Source organism: Lontra canadensis, unplaced genomic scaffold (genome assembly GCF_010015895.1).
Source record: "Lontra canadensis isolate GAN:19392208 unplaced genomic scaffold, GSC_riverotter_1.0 scaffold63, whole genome shotgun sequence".
NCBI lineage: Eukaryota > Metazoa > Chordata > Mammalia > Carnivora > Mustelidae > Lontra > Lontra canadensis.
Genome location: NW_022631057.1, coordinates 12,686,328 through 12,698,683, shown reverse-complemented (window position 1 = coordinate 12,698,683; position 12,356 = coordinate 12,686,328). Strand labels below are relative to the sequence as shown.

Below are 12,356 nucleotides of genomic sequence, written 5' to 3'. Positions count from 1 at the left end.
GTGACCTGGGGAAGGCAAGGAGCACACAGAAGCCGGGGGCTGTCGGGTCAAGTCCAACACGGCCATCAAGGGGTCGGACAGGTGAGGGAGAGAAGGGGCCTGCTCCGCCCACCAGGCACCCAGACATTTCTCAGTGCAGGCTGGCCCACAGCCCTCTCTGAGCTAGGTCCGCCGCCCTGGGGTGGAGGCCAAGGGAAAGTCCAGCCAGGATGGGACCCCGGAGAGCAAGGGTGGGTTAGACACATTTTGAGGGCGAAGATGGAGCACAGGCTTAATGTGTCTCCCAGGCTATTAAAGGAAAACGTAATTCAGTCAGGGCTTCCTGACTGCGGCGAGATAAGGTGTGGGGGGTGCGAACACGAACAATTACAGGCCCCCGCCCTCCACAGCGCTTCCAGTCCCTTAGGAAAAATCGGATGGGACACCGAAAACTACGACTATAGGAGAAAAGGGATCTACTCGCAGGAGAGACAGATGGAGGGTGAGGTGGGAGAGAACCAAGGCACATGTTTTAAGAACTGTGTCTGTTACACAGTGTTGCTGTGTCTGTACACAGTGTTGCTGATGCTGATACCACGTTGCGAAGTTTGCGACCAGTGTTCCCTAGTTGTCACTCTTGGTACCTTCCTATAGCTTTTTGACCATAAGCTGACAGATTTGCCAGGCAGATAAGAGAAAGGAGTCGGTCGGAGGGCAAGGCTGAGTTTCTAGTCAGGCTAACTTGGTTATTCACTAGATTTCCTCCTCCTTTGTGAAATGGAAAGACTTGCCCCTAGGAATATGTGAAACTACATGAGACATTGAATGAGAAAGTGGATAGGATATTTTGGAAGAGTAGGGCATCATATACCATATATAGGGCATCGTAAATCAGTTTTCCTTGGCCCCTGTGACTTTATAGTAGGTCCTCCGGAGTCCTTTGAATTTATTAAAATCCATCCAGGCAGGATTCATGTCATGTATTGGTTTGCTTTCCGCAGGAGAAAGCTTCGGGCTGATGTGGCGGCTGCTTTCCCCACTCTTGGAACAGATCAGGTCTCCGCCTTAGTACCTGGAAAGGAAGAGCTCAACATTGTGAAGTTATATGCTCACAGCGGGGATGCAGTGACTGCCTATGTGTGTGGTGGTAACCCCATCCTGTTTGAACTGGAGAAAAATCTATACCCAACAGGTATGCCAATAGGATGGAGAGGGCCATTACTGTAATCCTTGCCTAACCTCTGTTTCTCCTCCTTTCTTTCATTAACCTGCCTTACTTAAAATGTGAAGTACAGAATCTCCCAATATCATCCCTAAGGATCTTTTTGGACCCAGTGTCCCTAGAATTGGGTCTTTGAAGATCAAAAACTGCTATAGGAGGGAGAATAAAAGATCTAACTCAGGAAGAGGGTAGTTGGCAAGGGATGTTCTGAGAAGAAGGAATAATAGTTCATCGTGGGTTAAGTAGGGATGGAGGAGAGGTCTGGAAAAGGGTGGAATTTCAGGATATGTAAAAAGTATTCTTAAAATTAGCAGTAGCAGGATTTTCTTAAGAAACTGGATAGGAAGGAAGCTGGGTTAATGGAACTACATACCCAGCTGTCCAGTGATGTCCTTCAGATATCTCACAGGGATTCTTTCTTAGGCTCTACCTGGCTCTCGGGATCCTTTGCTTTCTGTCTTTGTCACTTCTTCTTCCCCCAGCTTGGCTGCAGCAGTGCAGTGGGGTCTCCTTAGGTTACCTGTGCCCCCAGCCCACTTTGCGCCTGTGCAGACACAGGCCCTTTTCAATCTAAGGTTTTACTGCTAGTCACTGGGAACACAGGGGGAATAAAGGAGTGAACATGGGGAAGTTTCAACATGTCCTACAGGCTGGCGCCCCGTTCTTTGCTTCCTTGCTTCTGAGGTCCCAGATGGAATCCTCGTTGGGTCTCTGTCCCCGCTTTTATCTCCTGTGCCGTGGCCATTGCTGCATCCGGGTGGAATCACAGGGGCCTCCCAGTCTCAAGAGACATCCCATTTTTTAAGTATCTGCCTGCTTTAAGAAGGAAACCTCTTAGGGCCTCACAACCTCCTCTCTGGCTTTGAGTTGACGTTCTTTTCTGTTTGTTAATTAAAGTGACCTTAGTGTTTGGCTTGTCCAGTTCCCTCAAAGATTCACCTTTTGGTAATAAGTCTTCCTGTGTCTCTTTTTGGGCCGTGTACACCTGTGGTCCTATCCTGACCTCCTCCCAACGTTCACAACATGGCCTCTGGTGCTCGAAAAACTGGTGGGAGGAGCAGGTAAGAGGATTTTCCTGTATTCTGGCTATTGGCCGAAACTTACTTAGTAAGGGCCAACTACTTGAATAAATGCACCCATTTCCTGTGTTCATACCATTGGAAAATGAAATTTTTCACGCATGTGTATTTCCTCCCTCACTTGGCTGCTTCCATAAGGTCCCTGGGCCTCTACAACCCCGTTGAAAGGCTCCAATAAGCTTCGTACTTTGTACTTACAGCAGAAAGTACTCTGTGAACGACGATATGCTCTGCTTTACATCAATAAGCTAAAGTCAGGAAAAGCAGAACAAGAGATCATGGAACCCGACCCTCAGCTTGGTGCTTCAGTTTGACCACTAGCCCCGGAAGGGAAAAGGTCTGATGCTCAGGTTGCATTTCCTAATTTTCATTATGAATAACCTAGTTGATACTTAATAAGTGTTTGTTGGTTGAGTGAATGAATTAATGTTGAAGTCAAACTTGGAATTGCTTAGAGGCATAATGTGGGTTGTGATGCCTTTGTCTTGTTTCCCACAGACTTGATGCTGCCCGGCCTCGTGGTGCCCCCTGCTGGTCTGCCTCAGGTACAGAAGGGTGACCTCTGTGCCATTGCCTTGGTGGGGAACAGGTACTGTGCCAGTCCCCTGTGCCTTTGGGGGAAAACCTTAGGTAAAACTGGGGAGAGGGAATGGGAAAGGATAACTTCCAAAGCTTATGGATAAAGAATTAAAAGAAAAAAACCAGATTCTTCTTCCAGAAACAGAAAGTGGGCCATGGGAGAATGGCAGTGAGCCTGTATGAGTGATTGCCAGGAGTTGGGGGGATGAGAGAAATAAGGAGAGTTTGGCCAAAGGATATAAACTTTCAATTATAGGATCGAGTCGGAAGGTCTAATGGATAACAAGGCCATTATAGTTGGTAACAATATCATATAACTGAAATTTGCTAAGAGAGTAAAATTTACTTCCAGTCACCACTGACCTCTAGCCACATAAGCACCAAAAAAAAAAAAAAAAAAGAATAAGCTTTGGAGAAGATGTTATATGTCTTTCTCACTCACTACTTTAAAGTTACTTTCTGACACAATATGATAGCTAATAGTGAACATTCAACATATATTTGTTAAATAGATAAATGAATATTTGTGCCTGATAGTTCTATGTTGATCTCAAAATAAAGCAAGATGCTATGTCTTGTTTGTTCCGTCTATAAAAATTAACTGTTCTCGACTAAATACAAACATGCACACATAGATATTTTCAAACACACACACACACACACACACACACAGACACCCTGAACTTTGGGGAAACAATAAGTCACATACAATCACTTATTTTTGTTTTTCTTGCAGGTCCTGCTGAGGTAGTGTAGGAAATTATTTTTCATGTCAAAAGATAGTTGTTTCAGGAAATGCAGAGTGCCCACAGCAAGGAAAAAACTAACCTCTTTATGTAGGAAAAGGAAGAACATACAGGCAATACAATCCATAACTAAATGATTGACAATTTCAGGACTGGAACGGTTCATTCTGACTAACTGAACTGTTTCTCTAGCTACTCTGGACCATTAGAGCTGCAGGCTTTAAAGAATTGTTCACCTGCACATGCTCATAAAGGTCTATCAGAATATATTTGTGTTCTATATAAACTATATAGAGTAAGGAAAACAGTCAAAGAATTTTGAAAAGCAATACATTTAGCCTATTTAATAAAACTGAAATAATATTATAACTACACCAGGGAAAGAAATATTTCAAAATGAGAAAACTTGCTGCCTGTACTTAGAAGGGGCATAGGAAATAGTTTAATGCCTTCCATCTCCAACGGTGGATTTATTTTTATAACTACACTGATAGTTTTAATTTTGCTTCAAAATGTATGTGACATATTTGACATTTACTGTTTCACACTAATACATGGCAGTATGTGTATCTCTGTGTTACTAAGAATATGTTCACATTTTATACCTCTCCCACTTGGTTTCAGCCAACTCAGTCAAAGCAATAAACATTTTTCAGTGTTTACTGCCTGTTCAATAATCTGTTTAGTTCCAGAGACATAATGATGTATAAAACACAGCCCTTTTCCTGAAGGATCATACAGTTTATATGAAGGGGCTAGGGAATTAGATAGGAAAGCAAATAATACAATAACAACACATAGTTTCTTTAAATTGATTTTGTACTTAATAATCCAGCATGATTATTATCTGATATTAGTATTTTCTATAATATCATTTCAATGAATACATAATTTACTGTTGTTAACATATAATTAGCATGACCAATCCCCTATCATAGAACATTTATGTCTTTCTGTTTTAGATTTAGGATATAATGTTGCAATTAAAAGGAAGACATTTATCTCAGTATTTTCATCTCTCTCTGGACCTCAGGAGCCAGATCAGGTTAAGGAATATTGGATTTATTTTTGTATACTAATTAGTTAATGGAGTGGTATGGTCAAAGCTGGACCTCGAGGCATTAAATTATTTACAAGGGTATTAGCAATATTAGAGCATAAGAAGGGGTAACTAATTGGGTGATAGAGGTAATCAAAGAAAAGACAACAAATATGATGAGTTAGGCCCTCCAAGACCAGTTCAGTTAAAAATATTGTTGAAAGGCTATTGTGCATTTGTATTACAAAGGAGAAGAAGTCACCATCCCTACCTGTTATGGACTGAATGTTTGTGTCCCCCAAATTCATATATTGAAACTCTAGCCTTTAATGTGACTGTATTTGGGGACAGGTCCTTTGTAAAGTGTAATTCGGGTTAGATGAGATGATGAAGGTTGGTGTCCTCATGATGGGATTAGTGCCCTCTTTCAGAAGAGGCACCAGAGCACACGCTCTCTCTCTCTCTCTCTCTCTCTCTCTCTGCTCACATAGAAGAGGTCATGAGAACACACAGCAGGATGGAGGCAACCTATAGCAGCCAGGAAGAGAAATCTCTTCAGAAACTGACCATGTTGGCATCCTGACCTGAACGTCTGGTTTCCAGAATACTGAAAACCTAAATGTCTGTTGTTGAAGCCACTGTCTATGGTATTTTGTTATGGTGGCGTCAGTGCCTAATAATCTGCCCTTGGGGAACAAACCAGTTAACACAGTCTTAGGTGGATAGGACTCATGCTAGGAGACATACACACATGGCATCACTATCACAGCTTATCAGAGGAAAACTTAGCTGAGGTGGTGAATTCAGGGAAGTACATATTCTGTAGAATATTATGCCTAAGCAAAATCTCAAATGGTGAACAAGGATCAAATAGGACCAAAAGTTAGGCAGGAACGTTTCCTCAGAAGAAATAGCATAAGCACGAACGTGAGTATTGGCAGCAAATCCACACTGGTTACCGGTACCTGTGATGGGGAGGAGTCTAAGACGACCTCTCTAAGATTTTCACTTTATTCTCTTAGTTCCAGAAAGAAATATAAACATGATGAGATATCAGTGCTATGATTAGGTGATTAGTCAATTGACTTTGAGTTCATTTGGGCATATCTGACGAACCAGAAATGCCCTTAGCAGGATCCAGGGCCTTCCTGAAAAGAGACTGGAGTGTGAGAGGGCCTGTGGAGGAGGTTCCCTGGGAGGGAACTGAGAAGAGCCTGAAAGAGGTCAGAGCCATCCCTGGCCATGAGCCAGCCAGAGAAGGAGACCTCAGTGCTACCATTGCAAGAAACTGAATACTGTCAGCAGCCCTGTGAGCTTGAGAGATGACACCGACCTGCAGAAGAAACACACAGGCCGACCAACACGATTTTAATCTTGTGACAAGTTGACCCAGATTCCTGACCCATAGACAGTCAGTCTCCGCTGTTTTATGCAGCCAACTTTGGTAACTGGTTAGGTACCAGTAGAAGCTACTACATTCGTAGAGATCATAAAACATGAAACTAAAAGAAACTAGATATAGGAGAGGTAGATAGGATTTTGTGAATCTTCTGAAGCTTTTAAAGGAAACAAGGGCTTCATTTTGTGGATCATGGAGATATTTCTGCATGGTTACAAGCGAGGGTACAGGGGTCAGATTCCAATTGTGCAAGGTTGTTCTGGCTGCAGTTTAGAGGATAGATATGTGGGAGTTACCACGCCCATATACGAGGCTGCTGCTCTGGCCTGGCAGGTACCTGAAGAGAGCTTGGGGAGAGCCAAAGTGGTCAGAGTGAAGTGAATGCATTAAACAAAATTAACATGTGAGGTGACAGGCATGGGCATTATACGGGTGTCGAAGACGAACAAAAAATTGCCTAGAATGATTCTGAGATTTTAACTGTGTATGTCCCGGTGAATGGTGAGCTACAACCTTTAATGGAAACACATTTGGTGTAGATTTGACTTGGTGAATGGGACAAAATGATGAATTAAATTATAAAATACTGTATTTGGGGTGTCTACAGAAGAAACTGAAGATTTATGAAGAATAGATGATGTCCCAAATCTGTAGTTCCTTTTTGCTTGAAATGTAATTCATAACCTTCTTCTCAGAAGAAATTAGCATTTCTGATAAAATTGTTCAAGCAATTTCAAGGTAAATTTTAGTGGTATTCGGGCAGATTCTGGGAAATGAAGCTCCTTCCCATCAGTTGTCAGTCAAAGAACCTAATGATCCAAGTTTTTCTTTTTCGTCCTCTTTTAATTTTGCATGGATATTCTGTGACTAACCCCGGCTTCCCTTTTAGATGTCTCTCACAAGCATGAATCTTAACTTGCTTGTTTCAGGAATCAGGAATCTTTATATCATGGTTAAAATAATACTTGCATATGTGGTCCTCTCCAAATATTTTGGAAATTTTATTTGAGACAGTGATCTGTCGGTGAAGACGTCAGTATTATCAGTCTGCATTCTGTGGAAAAGATTAGAGGGTGACGTAGATCTAGTGTAGCCCAGGAAGGAGAGAGAAACAGGACAACCAAAAAGCTGAGAACCAGAAAAACACAAGAGCCTTGCTGTGTGAAAACACAGATCAAATGTAACCATTATATTTTGTAACAGGTATAATTGTAAATGATAACATATATTAAATATACCAGGGGTGCCTGGTGCATGTGACATATACCAGGGGTGGCTCTGTAGGTTAAAGCCTCTGTCTTTGGCTTGGGTCGTGGTCCCAGGGTCCGGGGATCGAGCCCCACATCGGGCTCCCTCTCTCACCCTTTCTCTCAAATAAATAAATACTGTCTTTAAATATCTATATCTATATCTGTATATACACATACAGGTATAATTTATACAAAATACTTGAAAAACTGCCTTTGCAAATATCCTTTATAGAAAACATTAAAAGCTAGACTTGGGCTCCCAATCCAGCCAAATTTAAAAAAGAATTGAAAGAAGAAAGGAAGGAATGATAGAGTTATGAGACTCTCTAAAAAATTAATTTGCTGCTGAATAGGATCACCCAAAAACACTAGCTGAAGGTGCTTTGAGCTGATAACCCTCGAATCTGACCTGGAATCAGTTTGGCCACAAGTACCTCCACTCCAGTTAAAATCAAAGGTGACATGGGAGAATGGGCTGTTTACTTCGCCACAACCAAAGCTGCCCTCTGAGACGTTAAATCACCAGGAGATCCGAATCACAAATCAGTCATTTCTGATGAATATAATTTATGAAGGAAGACTCAAACACGCCAGACTCCTGCCTGACTCCTGAGAACGAAGTAGCTCCACAGCAGAGCCTGAGGCTGCCTGTCCCATAAAATCAGACACGACCACTCGTGTCGTAACTGTGTGAGAAAGACTTTGCGCTCATCCGCCCACCTATTCGTTTTCATGTCCACTCATGGAGGCATTACTTGCTTGCCTTCTCTGCCTGGACTTTGCTCGGTGCTGAGGATGCATGGTGAACTAACCGGACAGAATCCCTGCCCTCATGAGGCTTACATTTTATCTGGGGGTATGGATATTAAACAAACTCTATAAAATTAATATTTCTAGCAAAAGTATTATACATGCCACAAAGAGGGCTATGAAAGAGAATGAAATGGGGAGAATTTCAAAACTTGAGAGATGAAGGAAAGTTTCTTTGAAGAAATTTGGGTTGACCTATGAACAGAAAGAAAATAACTAGAAAAAAAAGGGATAAAATGCTGTCCAATGAAAGAAGCGTGAAGGCGCACAGCCAGTGTATCTTGCAAACTCTACACAGTAATATATCTTGCCAGAGAATCTGTGGGTTTAATGAGAAAAGACAAGATAAAAATAATCACTTTTTGTTACTTGGTACTTTGTCCCAAGTCAGCTTTCTCATTTGCAGAATTATTTGTGTTATTGATAAATAAGAAATATACATTTTTAAGAGTTTAATTTTAAGTAATCTCTACAACACTAATTACTGGTTTTAAAAAAACATTGACCATAATAGAAATTGATGAGGAATTCCCTAACATAACTTACAAATGCTTATAACCATGATCCTTGTTATTTGCCAATTTGTATCTGCAGTTTCACCTACTGGCTAAAATCTACTTGTAACCCTAAAATTAATACCTTGGGCTTTTTCACCATCATTCCAGGGTGCATACGCACACACAGCAGGGAAAAATTAGATGCGTCCATATGTGCACATCCCCTGCTGGAGTCCAAGGTGCTGCTCTGCCTTGTCTTTTTCAGCAATTGTAGGGAGACGACCATGGGATGGAGACAGCAGGGGGCAGCACCGTGTAGTACAAGACACAGGCTCTATGGCCAGTTAAGTAGGGTTTGAATGTCAACTCTGGTACTGTTATTGGGATGGTCACTTAACACTTCTAAACCTACTTTTTTCTCTGTAAAACAAAGCAAGTATAATCTACCAGGATGAAGTGCTTTAGGAATTAAGATTATATGTGAGGTATCTCTCTATACACACACACACACACACACACAAATACGTGTACACATAATACCCCTAGGAGCAATGATTCAGTGTTTGCTAATACAGAATTTTGTGGTGATTTTCTAAACATTATTAGCAGGAAAAATGAGAATTGAGAGTCTGTGTGTGTCTGTGTGTGTACGGGTGTGTATTGTACACACATACGTAAAATGGATATAGAAATATGAAATACATATGTATGTATATGTACACCTAGATATATCTTATATATCATGTGTATCATATATATGTGAAAAGTAAGCATCACAGGCTAATACTGAAAGCTTTATTGCTAAGTCAAGAAGATGGAAGTACTATAGTCATCTCTACTGTCTAACATAGCACTAGATGTTCTCACTCATGTAACTGGTCAAAAGAGAGAAATTAGAAGTATAAATACCAGAAAGAGAACACTAAAAATATCAATATTTGCAGATGATATGATTTAAACCCAGCAATTCCACTAGACTTCAGTGGAAAGATTCTACAGACAACAAAGTAATTCAGTTAGTGGTGTGGTGTGAAATTAAAATACAGACATCAATAGCCTTCATGAATACACACAATGACCAATTGAAGATAAAAGGTAAAAGAAGGCCTTATTTATATTTTCTGCAAAAATAAAAGCTTAGGGGGAAAAAAGTTGAGAAAAATCTATGTGAGAAAATATTTTCAACATTCTTAATCACAAACATAAAATGAAATACATGGAAACATATACAATAGAAAGACAGCTTCATAAAGGTGTCATGGACAGGCTGTAAGGGAAAAGCAAATAGGCATAAATATCCAGGAATACTTTGAAAAGAAGGGTGACAATGATGACAAGAGTGATTAGATTAGGCCTATTAAAAAACAAAACTCAATTTAAAATTAAGTTAATGACTTCTGGATACACAGACCAACAAAATAAAATTTCAGAAGTAGACCAAATCTGTACTTAAATTTACTATATCCCAGGGTGATCTCTGGGATCTGAGACTGAGCCCATCATCAGGTTCTGTGCTTAGCATGGGATCTGCTTGAAATTCTCTCTCTCCCTCTCCCTCTCCCCTGCCTGTTTATGCTCTCTCTCTCTCTAAAATAAGTACATCTTTAAAAAAGGAAGAAGAAGAAGAAGAAATGTACTATATCCTAGAGGTAGCATTTCAAATATATCAAGGAGTCTTGGAATTTTTAAATCAATGGTGTTGTGACAAACTGGGTAGTTATTTGAAAATAATGGGGTTCAATTGATACATTACACACTAAAATAAATTCAAATCAGTTAAAGATACATATATTCACACTTTATATGTATATATATATATATCCAGCAAAAGTATAGAAGAAAAGGTTGTTTCAACTTTACTCAATAAAATATTTCTTTTTAGTTGATATAAATAAGAATGTGTGGTTAACCACCCCCCTTCCCAATCATGGTAACCAAAGGCAAAAGACAGAAGAAACTGAACAAAATTAGAATTCACAGTACATATAAAAGACAAATGTGCCTAATTTATAAAAAGCACTATATATCAATAAGGAAAAGTTCAGTAGAAAATGTGCAAAACATATGAATAAGCAATTATATATATTGAGCAAGAAGTTATATAGCTGGATTTTGTTATATAGCTGGATTTTGAAGAAAAAGACCTTTTTGCTAACCTATTTTTGTTCATATATATGTATGAAAAATTAACTTGAAACAGCCTCTCAACTTTCATTTCCACAATGATCACAGAATGATCTCAAAAAGGACCTCTGAAATATTTGACATCTGAAAATATTGCCATTTTGAGTACATAGAAGTAAATAAATAGGTTAGTGATCTTTTTTCATTTTACGTAATGATGATTTTTAATTCCCTTTCATGGCCTTCTTAGTTTTAAGTAAAATGTGCTCTTCATTATAATAAAAACAAGAGTTTCTTGAGGCAAGATGACTTTATAGGTTTTTCTGATGAAAACAATACCCTTGTAACCAAAATCACACCCTTCCAATGACTGTGGGCATCTTTAAATATTAAGGAAGTCAAACTTTCCAAGCCACAAAGTGTAACCAGATAATTTTTTTGTTTATTTTCATAACAAACCAAATACTAAAAAAAAAAAAATCTTCATTATGTCTATGAAGAAATAGAGGATCACAGATCCTATCCCTGCAGTGTTTAATACGTGTAATACTTTATGAACATGACTTCTGTTCATGTACTAACAGCTCCCTGAGAGTAACTGCTTACCTTTGGGTCTTTGCAGCTTTTCCATTCAGTAATTGCTTTTATTAAGTGAAAGGCAGAAATAGCATCTAATATAGAATGTTCAGAATACTCAAGGAAAGCCACCTTTAATAAATTTCATATTAAATCTGTGAATATTCCTCAGAGTTTAAAGCAGACATAAGGAAATTAGAGCTGTGTAATGAAATCATGGTATCATCTATCTGCTCATCTATTTATAACCTGTTTTCATAAATATTTCTCTGTGATTCAGTAAGCATTTCAGACATGCTAGAAATTGTGTTATAAGCTTTATTTCCTTATTCTCATAACAACACATACTTAAAAATATCATATCCCTGTAATATCTTTGAAGAAAAAGATGATAACAAATATTCCTTTATCTGTTTTGAGGTAGAATACAAATAAGAAGCGTGACTTCATAGCATAATTAATTAAACCTTAGACCATATTGTCTGCCCCAAAATACTGTCATGAATATTCATGTATAACAAAAGTATTCTGTTGAACTTCTGACAAATGCATCTAACTTGCCTCAATGCTAGTTGACTTAAGTATGTTACATTAGAAAAATACTTTTCTCTTTCTAAATGCTAATAGTTCTATTCACTTTTCTATTTTCTCTTTCTTATCCCTGAAAAAGGGAAAAAAAGCAGAGACCAACACGCAGGCGGGATTTAGGGCAGTGCTGCCCATAATATTTTCTGTAATTATAGTTTTGTTCTGTCTCCATTCTCTGAGACAATAGCCACTAGTCACATGGGGAGAAAGGATGAAAATGGTCAAAGGGCATAAACCTCCAGTTGTGAGATGAATAAGTTCTGGGGATATAATGGACAGCCTGGTGACTACAGTTAACTGGGCTGTACTATATGCTTACTAAAGTTTAAATCCAAGCCTCACCACATACTACGTGCATGACTTTGTAAGTTACTAATGTCTCAGTTTCCTCACATGTAGAATGAGAATAAAATAAAACCTACCTTATGACACTGTTAAAAGTATAACATAACATATGTTATGGGTATA

The 12,356-nt window shown here is 39.2% G+C and overlaps 1 protein-coding gene across 1 annotated transcript; it reads left to right on the top strand.

Moving 5' to 3' along the window:
* Window positions 1-7: 7 nt before the first annotated feature.
* On the top strand, window positions 8-5,758 carry LOC116879684 (eukaryotic translation initiation factor 2D-like; the record flags this gene model as incomplete). Its single annotated transcript, XM_032878077.1, has 4 exons — window positions 8-81; window positions 981-1,171; window positions 2,779-2,910; window positions 5,136-5,758. Coding segments are annotated over 4 exons (489 nt in total), but the record flags the coding sequence as incomplete, so codon positions are not given.
* Between the last annotated feature and the right edge of the window lie 6,598 nt (window positions 5,759-12,356).